Below are 13,384 nucleotides of genomic sequence, written 5' to 3' on the forward strand. Positions count from 1 at the left end.
ACCTTCTGATCGGCAAGTCCCAGGCTCAGTGGTTTAACCCACAGCGCCACCCGTGTCCCTGAAATATGGTACAGCAGCTGAAAATAGATCTGTATTTTTCAAGGGTTTGTTTTGTTTCATTTCGAAGAGGAATCTTCCACTCTGCTTTGGGGGTTTCAATACATAACAATATTAAATGAACAGACCTGCTGCTTCTGCGTGGTGATGAGTTCATTCTGCTCCTGCAGCTTCTGGCCTAGTTCTTCTATCCTCTTCTTATAGAAGATGTTGCTTGCACTGCAGGTCTCACTACGTGCTTTGTACTTCTCAATTTGGGACGTAAGCTGAAGGTGTCAAATATGGAAGAATAAATTGATCTTAAATAAGACCTAAAATATTCCAACATTTCACTACTTTAAATAAAAATGTTTATTGGATTAGTTCCTATTTTCTTTCATTTAAAAGTTCCAGCTCAAAGGACTAATAGCAAATGGAAATCCATAACCCTATGGAACTCATTCTCTTTTTATAAAGCAACAGACAACCTCTACCTTCACATGAGGATGAATAGCTGAGGGGCTTTTTTTGTTTTTAAATAGATGCTTAGGTTATCTATCAATTCTTGCTGTTATTATTTTAGCCCTTGTCTGGGAAGTTTATCTCTTCCGTGGGCATATCCTAAGAGTGCACAGACTCTTATAACAGACAGAAAAAGTCGTGTGCAGCTCTTGATGATGCTATTTCAAAAAGAAAATGATACGAGGAGCTAGAAATAAATTCACTGAAGACCCACCTTGATACCTAGCATGTTTGTCAGCTGTCTCCTGAACCTTCCAGCAGACTGCATCTGAAAGTCATTGTGACATCCAAAACGCCCGTGAAGGAGGGGGGTGGGGCATAAAGGGAGTATTTCTCCAGACATGCCTGGCTTTGTTGACTGGAAGTTCCAGAGATGGGGCAAAACATCCAATGTGGATTTGTTTCTGACATACCAGTATCCTCCTTGGGGATCACCATGGGGACAAAGCACATCACAGACCAGACAGATAAGTTCATTGACCTAGCAGGCTACAGTCTTACCAGCAGTGTAATTGCTTTTTGCCCTTTTAATTTTGTTAGCTGCCCTCGTGCATTTCAATATAGGGTATAAATTAAGTAAGTAAATAAGCAAACAGCCACACACAGAAATGAAGACATAATGGCTGGAGAAAGAGGGGGGAAACCATTCAGAAGAAGCCTTTAAAAGAACAGGGAAAGAAATTACAATTTTCACTTGCATATAGTTGGCATAAAGAGAAGACAGAGTGAAGGAGGAGAGGACAGGTTAGGATACCCTAAAACCTGTGTAAGTCACACCCACCCCCCAAATCAGGCCTCAAAGCCTCAGGCACTTTTCAAATTGCACTTTTCAAATTATTTTCTCTAAGGCTAAAAAGCATTTAGCTAAGCATCTTGCTATCTTACTCTGCTGTAGCAAAAGCTGAGCTGAGAAGAACAATGCCTTTTCGCTTCTCAGGCTAGCTGACCTTGCCAAACAGTACATTCAACTTGCAGCTTTTCTTTCCTGGGAAGGGCGCCAGGAGTCCAAGAGTCCCAAAGACAGGAGCTTTTTGTTCATGCTCAGGAAACTCATCATGGGGCAGGGCTCCTGAGGAGGGGGAGAAAGGGGAGGGAACTGGAGGGGAATATATACTCTGTGCAAATGGCTGTGAACTCGTGCTTGTTTGTGAATCTATCACACTTGCTCCTTATACCAGTTCATGGATGGTAGAAATAAAGCTTTTTCTCTGAAACTATTCCTTGAGTGTCTGCTGACTCCCCTTTCCCCGTCCTGGGCGCAAAGCTCTTCTCACACGAAGCTAAAAAGGCTACAAGAGAACGGTCCTGTGGGTAAAAATAACACTGATCCAGTACATCACAGGCAGAGTCCTTTTTTCAAAAGTAAAAACCCAGCCTAATTGGTTTTCTGGGGAAGGGGGAACATGGGGAGGGAACAAATCCAGTCTCCCATTCTATTCCTCAAGCTACTGACCGGTGGGATTTTAGCTTTTTACACGTGACTCCATGCAATGTTTAGCTAGGAAGATTATGCTGATCCGTGGCACAAAAAATAGCCGTTAAGAATGGATGAAATTGGAAGTCTGATGGCATGGCTGATGGGATATCAGACACTGATTAATCACCATGAAGGTTTGCTGTGGTTTGGTGTATGGAGTTATTAAACAATGGATTAGTACGTCTGCACTTGCTCAGGAATGAAGGGACTGGCGTTACCTTGTTTTCTTCACAAAGTCCAGTCCTGGAGGGGAGTCATCCCTCAATTCTGTCCTGTAGCCAAACGTGAGACAAAATGTATCTAGAGGGGTATAAATAGAGAAGGGGAGTAGGAGTGTAGGAGCCCGAGCAGGCCAAGCAACAAGGGTGAAGGAATTGCCGGCTTTGTGAAAGTGTTACAAGGAGCGCCAAGCTTAGACAGGAGGCCTGTACATGCCAAAACAAAAGGAACTTCCATGGAGAGCAACCGATGTTCCATTCTGTGTCTGACACTGGAAGCATCCAACAATGGGATGTGCATTCCGAATAAGGTAAGGACTACATGCTAGAACATCTGCCCTCCCAAAGACAGCTTCTGCTAAGGCAAAGCAGTCTATTTTGTAGTGCCTGGAAAATATGTCAGCTGCAGCCCAGGTGAAGTGACTGTAATGTGCAACAGTGTTGGTAGGTGATGTGCCTTGTATAGGCAACACATGCCTTGATTCACTTTCTAGCGGTGGCACTTGGGAGAAAAATCTCCTTACAGATGCAGGACGAAAAGACATCAACAGATTTTCATTTTGTCAGAAGGCAGTGGTGCCTTTAATACATGCCTTAAGTAGCCTGCGAACATTCAGTGTGTACCAGGTCCGCTCAGAGGGATGGGCTGGAGGACAAAGAGGGTAGAAGAAGCTCCTGAAACCTGTAGATGACATAATATGGATGTAATAAAGGTCTGGTAAGAATATTATTATGTCCTTATAGCTGAGTTGCCAGATCTTGGCAGAACTGATGACAGGTTTGACACCTGTCTGCAAAGAATAGTTGGTTTGAGGTCTAGATTGGTGTCTTGTTGTAGGAAGAGAAGGAGCGTCTTGTTGCTAGTGGACTTCTGGTCACTTTTCTCCTACAGCATCTGGTGAAGGCTGGGCAAAAGCTAGGAGGGCCATCTGACAGAATATAGCTTGAGCCACGTGTGGAACTCAGGGATTTGGAAGAGTGAAAGAAGATGCTTCAAGAATCAGGAAGAGGTTAGGCCTGAGGCAAAGCACAGGTAACAAGGAGAAGAAAGAACTTGCTGTGTCCTGGGGAAAAGCTGAGAAAAGACCAGCAACAGACTTGGGGTGGGGGGAGAGGTCACATGATTACGTCCCTTCCTGGGTGAATATGACATCATAACGTCTGCAGATGCCTCCAATACCAAAGCACAGAATCCTAAGTTATTTCTAACTGTGCTCTTCTCAAGGGCTAGGACAAGACCAGGTGCCACCCCCTAACCAGCTGGTTGTATTGCAAAGAGTCAACCTCTGTACTGATGCTTTCAGTGCAAGGACTGAATGTGAAATGGCTTCAATGAGAATATTCAAATGAATTCTACAACACAAAAGGAGTAGATTTTAACACCCATTCTGAACAGTTTGCCAGGTCCTTAGATAATGTCATGAGAGCAGATTGGCTTGGATCCTGAGGTAAGGGAGTTAAAGAAAGTTTTCTGTCCCCTTCTCCCCTGAAGCCCCTCTTCCCACATTGTTTGGGAGTGCCCTCTCTTCCTCCCGAGAGACTCTTAAGGGTCATAGATGGCAGAAGTGGGAAGGAGAGAAGGAGAAACATTCTTTCCACTAACTTCTTTAGGATGACTTATTTTAGGATCCAAGCCAATGTCTATTCCCCCACCCCTTTAATCACAAACAGTCTTGTTTACCATGCGTTTTTCACTGCCATGTTCTTCTTTAAGAGCTTGTAGTTTAGCCTTCCACTCAGTGTCCTACGTAAGACAGAATAAAGTTAATTGTATTAACATACTCGTATTTCAGTTTATATGATGTGTGTTTGTGTATGTCTCCACCAGAAAAGCAGCAAACTGGAGGTTAAACTAGCCCCTTTCCAGCCCTGTGAGAAGCATGGGAAGTGTTCACAAAACACACTTACACACTGCAGCCGACACACTAACTTGTTGCGACACAGTTTGGAAAGCTCTGATCTAATATGTACAGGGTAATAACACTCTTTTCCACAAACTAGAAACAAGGCAACTGGAATGGAATTTGCATTAAATTACCTGTTTTTCTAAAGCCTGCACTGCTTCCTGCTGATCTACAGAACTCTGGTGTTTCTCTTCTGGAAATTCATAGCTATCTTTTAATGTGCCCAAATTAGATTTCAGGTGATTGTTAGACTTCTGGACTTCTAATAGATGCTATGAGCAAGAAGGGGGGGGGGGGAGGGAGAGAGAGATAATGATAAAAGGCTAAAATCCAAATATGCACTGTACTAGAGGATGGAAATTTGCAAACAACAACGGGCACACCAATCAGCAATTTCACAGGTTGGGTGTACGTGCTCTGCCTTCTTTTCCCTGAAGACATAACTTGCACGATTCCTTCCTTGAATATTTAGGAATCCACCCACTACCATTTTTTGAACATTGATCCCAGTCCAACCCTGTAAATTCAATGGCCTCTTAGAAAAGTAGTAACAATGCAAAAGAGCTGTTTGGTAGGGGCAGGGTAGAGAATAGAGGTAGCCCCTTGCCCTCCCTCCATAACTGTGATGAGTAGCATTGCTCTGTTAAGAAGGTTTCATGTTCACAGTCCAGCCAAGCTGCACGAGTCAGAGGAAACATGCACATGTTTGCATAAAAGAGCCTCACGCAGCTAAGGATATGTATGGAAAACCTGGTTCCATGCAAGTACGGTCTTTGATTGGATCACAGCAAGTGTTTAAATGACGTAGCAATATTTTGGTCCTTGGGACTGAAATTAGATTCATGAATATACCAAGGTCTTTATAAAGCTCTGCTCTTAGAAAATCCGAAGTGTCTTTCCCCAGAAGCTCACGCCTTGAACTTTAAGCAAGTGATCAAGTCAAGACCCCTTGAAGGTATGTGAGGGCCAACTGAAACCCCTTCTCAATTACTTACATTTTCTAATTCTGTATTCTTCGCAGTTAGCTCTTTAAATTCCTTCATAAACATCTCTTTCATCTTCTCTAGTTCACTGGCCAGTTTGTCTTTTTCTTCTTCTTTCCATTTGTGAAATAACTGCCGGATCTCCTCCTCCTTGGATCTGTGTTCGTCATACTCCTGAAATTGCTTTAAAATGTTATTCCGAGAATTCTCTCATGGATACAACAAACTGAACAGTTCCAAGCAACACAAAGGTCCTAGGTTGATAAATTTTGAGTTTCATTCTTTCACTTTTTATAGTTGTCTTTACTTTATACATTTGTATCCTGCTTTTCTTCCATCAGGGAACTCAAGGCAGCGTGCAGAGGGGTTCCTTCTTAGCTTCAACAAAGTGGCAGAATCACATGCCCTCTGTTTGCTCAGACTGAGAATCCAAGTGAGAATCAGCAGCTTTAAAAAGGTTACTGACTCCTGATAGTATCTCTCTTCTAAAATATCTCACAAGAGTTTCACTTAACACTGAAAAATAATGGATCTTTTTAGAAAACATGGCCAGCTTGCTAGTACAAGGCATTGGTTATTGTTGCTTCTATTTAAACTTCCTGAGCATCCTCCTTGTCCCATCACGGATGACCCAGACATTTGTCTTCTGCCCTGCTGCTTCCAATTTTAACAAACCCTCTTGCTTCTACCTTCATCCCAGTCCTAATTAATTCGTTTTGCCTCAGCTTGTACTCAGCTTTGAGATTTCTTGGCTTCTGACTGCTTTTGCTGCTTCATCCCTCTGGCTTATCACTTGCCGCACTTGCAAGGGGCAGGGATCTCAAACCAGAGATTCTAGCAGAGTGTCTCACTTTCTGGCCAACTGTGAAGATTTGACAGAGCAGGGAGCAGTTGGCTAGCTCTGTTAGCTCTATGATAGGCTGCGGCGCCACCCACTGCAGACGACCAGATTCTGTTTTGCCTAAGTGGTGAAATGGGATGTACCACCTCTGACCTCAGGGTTCCAGAATTTACAGCTGTTAGTTTTGAGGGAAGGCAGACAAGGACCCACAGCCCAGCTGGGGCTCGCTAGCTCGGGGAGGAGGTGGGTGATTCCTCAAGCTGGAATAGGCTCAGGTGAGGGTCACATGCCTCATCAAGCCCAGAAAGTATAACAGGGAAGCCCATCCTGGCCAGATTCTGGTATGACAGTTCCCAGTTAAATAGAAATCAAGTGGCACAAGAAGTCTGCAGGGTTCCTCCTAGTCCCATAAAACTGATTTTCACTTGGATCCTCAGTCTGAGAAAACATGCTGCTCAAACACAAACTGAGCTGCTTTGAGACTTCCTGTCCCTACCTACCCAGATGCCTGCCTGCTTTTGTCTAGACCAGTGCTTTCCAAACTTGGATCTCCACCTGTTTTGGACTGAAGTTGCCATCATCCCCAACCACTTGTCCTGCTAGCTATGGATGTTGGGAGCTGTAGTCCAAAAACAGCTTGAAAACCAAGTTTGGGAAAAGCTGATCTAGACCTCCATGCATTTATGGATCAAAATAATCTCTGTTCCCAAAGTGACTCAAGACTACCTGTAAAGATTATCCATGCCTGATGCACTGAATAGGCAGTGAATGTTGTGTGGCAGAGGAATAAGGCCATTTGAAAATTTACAGTCCTGTTTTCTCTGTTACTCAATGGGATTAAACCATGTGTATGTCTCTTCAGGATCACATCCATAATGCATTACTTGGGATTCCGCTCAACTGCATTTAGAGTATGCCCTACCTTAGACAACTTGACCATGTGTGCATGTTGCTCAGCTTCTAACTGAGACCTGGTGAGCTGTAACTGCTCCTTCAGCTTGTTGATCTCCTCCTGTAATTGACCCGTCCGCACTTTTTGCTTCTGATCTATTAAAAGAAATACATATTTGGTGATAACATGGTTTTTTTCCTTATTATTTTGGGCAACACAGCTCTTCCTACAGAGGCACTTCAGGAATGCAATTCCAAATTCCACTCTGCAAACAGCAATGCCAGGTGTATTCTGCCTCAGAGCAGTATCAGCCAAAGGCGACAAGAAGGAGCTCTGTGAGCTACTTTGAGAGTCTAAGTTCTACTGAAATGTTTTGTTCAAAACATTCCCAAAACATTGGCCTGGTGGAGTGGATAGAGATCCTGGGTTCTGAGCAAGATCCAGACCCACTAAGGAAGTGCTGACCTGGGTCTTGGGTCAGGATTCCTTGACAGTGATTTTTTAAAAGCATGTCAAACGGACAAATATCCAGATGTGAACCTGTTACATTTCCACCTAGATTTGCATTTATTAAATATAAAAAATAAAAATAAAGGAATTATCAGTTTACTTTAGTAGTTCCATCAAGTTGCCCAATTAGTCATGACCAAATTTTACTGATATCAGTGAAACAGCTAACTAAAATCCCATTGCTTTCAGTGGGAGTTACTTATGATTAACTATAGCTGGATTGAAGCTATATCTCAAAATCACTCTTGTTCTTTGAGTGGCACTGCTGTTCCTTGTTTGCTTTTTCACCCCGGGGGGGGGGGGGGGGAGGAATGAATTACACTGCCCATTCTGAGATTTCCTCTCCTGCTTCATAACTCACCAGAGTGTGGTTCCTTTGCGTGGCGACGTTGCAAATGACTGTGCAGGAAGGAATAGTTCATAAAAGCTTTGTCACAAAATTGACACTGTAAAATAAATGTAGTTTTGTTTAAACAACAACAAAAATCCACCTATACAACTATGGTAAGAAATTAGGTCTGTATATTTCAGTGCTAGTCCAGGGCCCATTCTCAACGTAGGTTTGTATTCTTGAGAAAATATGTAAAGCACTTAAATGGACTTAGCAGTAACAGACAAAACACACAAATCAATCATCAAATACCTCTGTTATTTTACTCATTTCTCAATACATAGTTTCAAAAGTGACAAAGTACCTGGTCCAAAAATGCACAAGCTACTGGAAGCACTAATGGTGCTAATGCTGCATTTGCCAACTAGACATGTTTTATATTAAGAGGTGCATTTTATATTAAGATCCCTGCATGTGGGAACCTAAGGGGAGACGTTCCACCCGGCAAATTGGCACTCTGCATGAAAAATCATTGGAGAGACTATCAAGAACAGCAGTAATGTCCTGTTCAGGATGTGGGGGTGGAGAAGCATAAATCAAAACCCATACCTTCCTGTGTTGAACAACTGATCAGCACTATCACATGTGCAGTCCTGGCTGCTAGATGAGGGAACAGGCACAAAGCTCTAACTGGATTGTGAATGGGTTTGATCCTGCTATCAGTTATGCATATGCTAGCATCACCAGTCTCTGGGCCTTATACTCCAGCAACTAGGCACAAGATTACAGCTTTGGAGAAGAATTAAGTACCTTTATCCATTTGTTTATTGCTTTTATCTCTCACCTTTTTCTTCAGTTAGCTCAAGGCGGGGCACATTGGTTCTGCCTCTCCACATTTAATCCCCACAAAAACCCTATGAGGTAGGCTAGGCTGAGAAGCAGGGACTGGCCCAAGGCCACACAATGAACTTCATGGCTGAGTGAGGATTCGAACTCCGGTCTCCTAAGTCCTAGTTCAACACTCTATCCAACACTCTGGCCTGAACCTAACAGTTGCACCGGTAAATACATGTTTAGGATGTGCCTGTTTCTGGACTAAACCATCATATTATTCCAGTGTTACAGGAACAGGCACCAGTAAGAATATTTGGATCAGAGTGCCAATGTGTAAACAACTACTTACACTAGATCATTCTTGCAACCTGATCTTATGTATCATATGGAAGGCAGGTTTCCTCCCCCCCATTAACCCCCCCCCCCCAAAATCACCTTTTCAAAAATTGTGCCAGTGATTGAGGAAAAACAGTGTCACTACTATCGCTACTAGAATGTGAAACAAAATGAAGGCAGCGGCTGCTATCCCAAAGCTAGGACATCTAATAAAGGTAAAAGGTAAAGGACCCCTGGACGGTTCAGTCCAGTCAAAGGCAAGTATGGGGTTGCAGCACTCATCTCGCTTTCAGGCCGAGGGAGCCCACGTTTGTCCACAGATAGCTTTCCGGGTCATGTGACCAGCATGACTAAACCACTTCTGGCACAATGGAACACCATGACAGAAACCAGAGAGCACAGAAATGCCATTTACCTTCCTGCCGCAGCGGTACCTATTTATCTACTTGCACTGGTGTGCTTTCAAACTGCTAGGTTGGCAGGAGCTGGGACAGAGCAATGGAAGCTCACCCCATCGTGGGGATTCAAACCCCATCGTGGGGATTCGGCAAGCCCAAGAGGCTCAGTGGTTTAGACCACAGTGCCACCTGCGTCCAACATCTAGTAAAGGACATCTAGGACTTGTGCTACTTAGGGGCAGGTGGACATAACACCAGAGCAGATTTTGCTGGTGCAAAAGGGAGATTATTTTGCTTCTGATTTGTAGACACATGGTCTCAAAATCTGTTGCTCTTTTAATGCACTTCAAACTTGCACATCTTCTTCAGTAACATGCTACTATACATTTAGGAGGATCAGCTCATATGATGTGAAATGTGTGTAATGGCTCAGCAGATTCAGAACCAGATTCTTGTTGCTGAATTCCCAATCCCCATCAACTATTTAAAATCCTGCAACTGATAGCTGCTATGTGATTAAATATAAATTCCTTGAAAGAACTACTAAGGGTATAAATAATTAAGTTACATTTTTGTTGGATAAATGCAAGAACATGCAAAGCTTGGATAGTCAAGGACTGAGTGCCAGGGAAATGCCAGCAAGCCACAGATATCTTCTGCTGAAACATACTAGGATTTAATGTATTAAATCAGCTGTGAAATATCTTTATCCAAACAAACACTCATGTTGAAATGTTGCCAATTCCATGTAGCGGTTGCATGCATTACCCTTCATTCGATTACTTTAGCTCATGGTACATTAGTGTTTTATGCTTATTGGGGATAGGTCTTGCATGGAGCTACTGAAATGAACTTATTCATAAATAAACATCGATTATATGTAACTGCAAGGCTTTCCCACACAGTGAAAAGGGATATTGTTTGGAGCTGGGCTCCTTAAAGCAACTTCATTTCAACATTAGCCCCATTCACTTCTTGTCCTATTCTCAATGGATACAGTGAAAACTACCAACACAAGTTGTGTAAAGTGACAACATTTAATGTTTATGGCTCAAAATGATGTGAAACTGAAAAGTTACTGCACTGTTTGGGAGCCTTAAAGAAGAGGCAGGGCACCTCTTCCAACTCTTGATTCTACGTTCACAATTTCTATGGATACTTTATAACCCGAGCTCTCAGATGTACCACAACATACTGAACCTATGCTAATACAGAGTCCTAAAACATGATTATCCTGAGTTCTGAAAACCTAAAAAAGACATAGCAGTAATGCCACTTTTAGGCTAGTCTTATTGTTATTCACCAAGGATTGTCTAGGGAGCAGAACTCTATTAGCCCTCTGTATTTAGTTTAACACGGGAGTCTGTGTAACCCATCTAAGGTAATGATAATCAATTGTTGGGGTTCAGAATAACATTGTTGGCATCCATCTGTCTCAGAAGACAATGGAAGAGTGCACCTTCGGGGATTGAGTTTAACTGGTGGAGCGCCTGATACACAATGTGGCACCTGTAGCAACAAAATCAGACTTTCATGTAATAGAAGTCCCCCTGTAATAGAACATGTCTCTCTTGTATCATTCTTCCATTGTCTCCTGAGATATATGGATGCCATGTGTTGTCTGGGCAGCCCAGGACCTTCATATACAATGCCCAGGCTTGCACTGCTGAGAAGTCATTTCAGTGCTGCAAATGATTCTTCTCTAGCAATCACTGATAGCAAAGTAAGATTGGAAACCCAGCCAGGTGGACGGGTTATAAATATTATTACTATGATTATTATTATGAATACACTACCAAGATCTAAGATAGATTTAGATTTTGCAATTGAAGATAATCAAAGACGGCTTTGCTGCTGAGATCTGCGATAAGCCTAGATCTTGCGATCTCAGATAAATCTAGCCGTTTGGTGCTTTTCGTTTTTCCTACCTGATCTTTGAAAAACTTAAGTTTGCAATTTTGATTTAAATCTAGCATTTTTGCACTTTCGTTTTTCCTAGCTGTTTTTTTAAAAAACTTAAGTTTGCAATTTTGGGGTGGGGTGTACGTGCAATTTTGGTGTGTGTGCATGTAAGCAGTTTAGCCTTGCCTAAGGACCGAGAACTCCCAGAAGTGCAAGCTGCATTTCTAAGGGGCAGAGGGACCAGAGACCAATTTGCAAACATGTTCTAGATTATGGAGAAAGCTAGAGAGTTCCAGAAAAACATCTACTTCTGCTTCAATGACTACGCAAAAGCCTTTGACTGTGTCAACCAAAGCAAACTATGGCAAGTTCTTAAAGAAATGGGAGTGCCTGATCACCTCATCTGTCTCCTGAGAAATCTCTATGTGGGACAAGAAGCTACAGTTAGAACTGGATATGGAACAACTAATTGGTTCAAAATTGGGAAAGGAGTATGGCAAGGCTGTATATTGTCTCCCTGCTTATTTAATTTATATGCAGAATTCATCATGCGAATGGCTGGGCTGGATGAATCCCAAGCCGGAATTAAGATTGCCGGAAGAAATATCAACAACCTCAGATATGCAGATGACACAACTTTGATGCAGAAAGTGAGGAGGAATTAAAGAACTACTTAATGAGGGTGAAAGAGGAGAGCGCAAAATATGGTCTGAAGCTCAACATCAAAAAAACGAAGATCATGGCCACTGGGCCCATCACCTCCTGGCAAATAGAAGGGGAAGAAATGGAGGCAGTGAGAGATTTTACTTTCTTGGGCTCCATGATCACTGCAGATGGTGAACAGCAGTCATAAAATTAAAAGATGCCTGCTTCTTGAAAGAAAAGCAATGACAAACCTAGACAGCAACTTAAAAAGCAGAGACATCACCTTGCCAACAAAGGTCCATATAGTTAAACCTATGGTTTTCCCAGTAATGATGTATGGAAGTGAGAGCTGGACCACAAAGAAGGCTGATCGAGGAGGAATTGGTGCTTTTGAATTATGGTGCTGGAGGAGACTCTTGAGAGTCCCATGGACTGCAAGAAGATCAAACCTATCCATTCTGAAGGAAATCAGCCCTGAGTGCTCACTGGAAGGACAGATCGTGAAGCTGAGGCTCCAATACTTTGGCCACCTCATGAGAACAGAAGACTCCCTGGAAAAGACCCTGATGCTGGGAAAGATGGAGGGCACAAGGAGAAGGGGACGACAGAGGACGAGATGGTTGGACAGTGTTCTCAAAGCTACTAACATGAGTTTGACCAAACTGCAGGAGGCAGTGGAAGACAGGAGTGCTTGGCATGCTCTGGTCCATGGGGTCACGAAGAGTCGGACACGACTAAACATCAGAAGGGCGCATGGCGGGTTGGCCACCGGCCCTGGGGCACCTTGCCAGTAGCCAAGTGCAGATAAACTGGTGCACCCTCTCCTCCTACCCTCCACTGTCCCCTACACCCACCCATGCGCCCACCTGGTGGCAGGCGGCGCCCGCCTGGAGCATCATCTGCTGGGTGCCGATGATCTTCTTCCGCCTCTTGCACTCCTCCCGGAGCAGCCGGGCCTCCTGAGCTCCCCGGGCCACGTCCTTGGCCAGCAGGTCCCGGTGGGCGTCGGCGGCCCTGAGCAGCTCCTGGGTGGCGCGGAGCTGGGCGCCCAGGTAGTCCTGGCAGTGCAGCAGGTACTCGAGGCTCAGCTGCGCCAGGCGGAGGAGCCTCAGCAGCAGCGGGTCGGCGGGCGCCTGGCACCGCGGGCAGCGCTCCCGGCCGGCGTCGCAGAAGGCCACGTGCGCCAGGTGCTCCTGCAGCGCCGCCACGTCCACCTCGGCCGCCACCCGGTCCACGTCCACGGCGCTCAGGCGCCGCCAGTCCGGGGGATCCAGCCGCGGGCGGAACTGGAAGGCGGGGACGGACGGGGCCGGGGAAGCCATGCTCGAGAACAGCAGCGCGCTAGGGCTGAGGGGGAAGGAGGAGGCCCGTTAGTCGGCAGTGGGGCCCGGCCGCCCTCCCCCGGGGTCGCCTCGCATCCCCCGGCCGGCCCCGCAGTGAGGGGAAGGCGGGAAGGAGCCCTCTGCGCGGCCCGGCGGATCTAGGCCCAGCGGCCGCCTGGCGCTTCTGGCGGCGCGTCGCGCGCGTTGCTATGGGAACGGGGCCTGGTCGACCG

At 44.8% G+C, this 13,384-nt stretch overlaps 1 protein-coding gene and 1 long non-coding RNA gene across 6 annotated transcripts in view; one reads left to right on the forward strand and one right to left on the reverse strand.

Annotated features, from left to right (window-relative positions):
- The window catches only part of DZIP1 (DAZ interacting zinc finger protein 1), a 31,517-nt gene extending 18,154 nt beyond the window's left edge, over positions 1-13,363 (reverse strand). The window contains exons 1-8 of one of the 5 annotated variants that reach the window (XM_083435816.1): positions 12,696-13,349; positions 7,745-7,829; positions 6,904-7,028; positions 5,153-5,314; positions 4,292-4,429; positions 3,935-3,997; positions 773-826; positions 186-323 (exon numbers count right to left, since the gene is read on the reverse strand). In XM_083435816.1, the coding sequence (XP_083291942.1) occupies positions 186-323; positions 773-826; positions 3,935-3,997; positions 4,292-4,429; positions 5,153-5,314; positions 6,904-7,028; positions 7,745-7,829; positions 12,696-13,151 (1,221 nt within the window). In that variant the 5' untranslated portion in view covers positions 13,152-13,349. Of the gene's footprint in view, positions 1-185; positions 324-772; positions 827-3,934; positions 3,998-4,291; positions 4,430-5,152; positions 5,315-6,903; positions 7,029-7,744; positions 7,830-12,695 lie in introns of all 5 variants that reach the window. The other 4 variants (XM_083435812.1, XM_083435813.1, XM_083435814.1 and 1 more) reach the window with 4 other exon arrangements.
- LOC310675389 lies at positions 2,254-4,030 on the forward strand. Its single transcript, XR_014510091.1, has 2 exons — positions 2,254-2,667; positions 3,146-4,030. It is a non-coding gene; the product is annotated as an uncharacterized lncRNA (long non-coding RNA).
- Positions 13,364-13,384: the final 21 nt, after the last annotated feature.

Source organism: Podarcis tiliguerta (genome assembly GCF_965153285.1).
Source record: "Podarcis tiliguerta genome assembly, chromosome: 4".
Taxonomy (NCBI): Eukaryota; Metazoa; Chordata; class Lepidosauria; order Squamata; family Lacertidae; genus Podarcis; species Podarcis tiliguerta.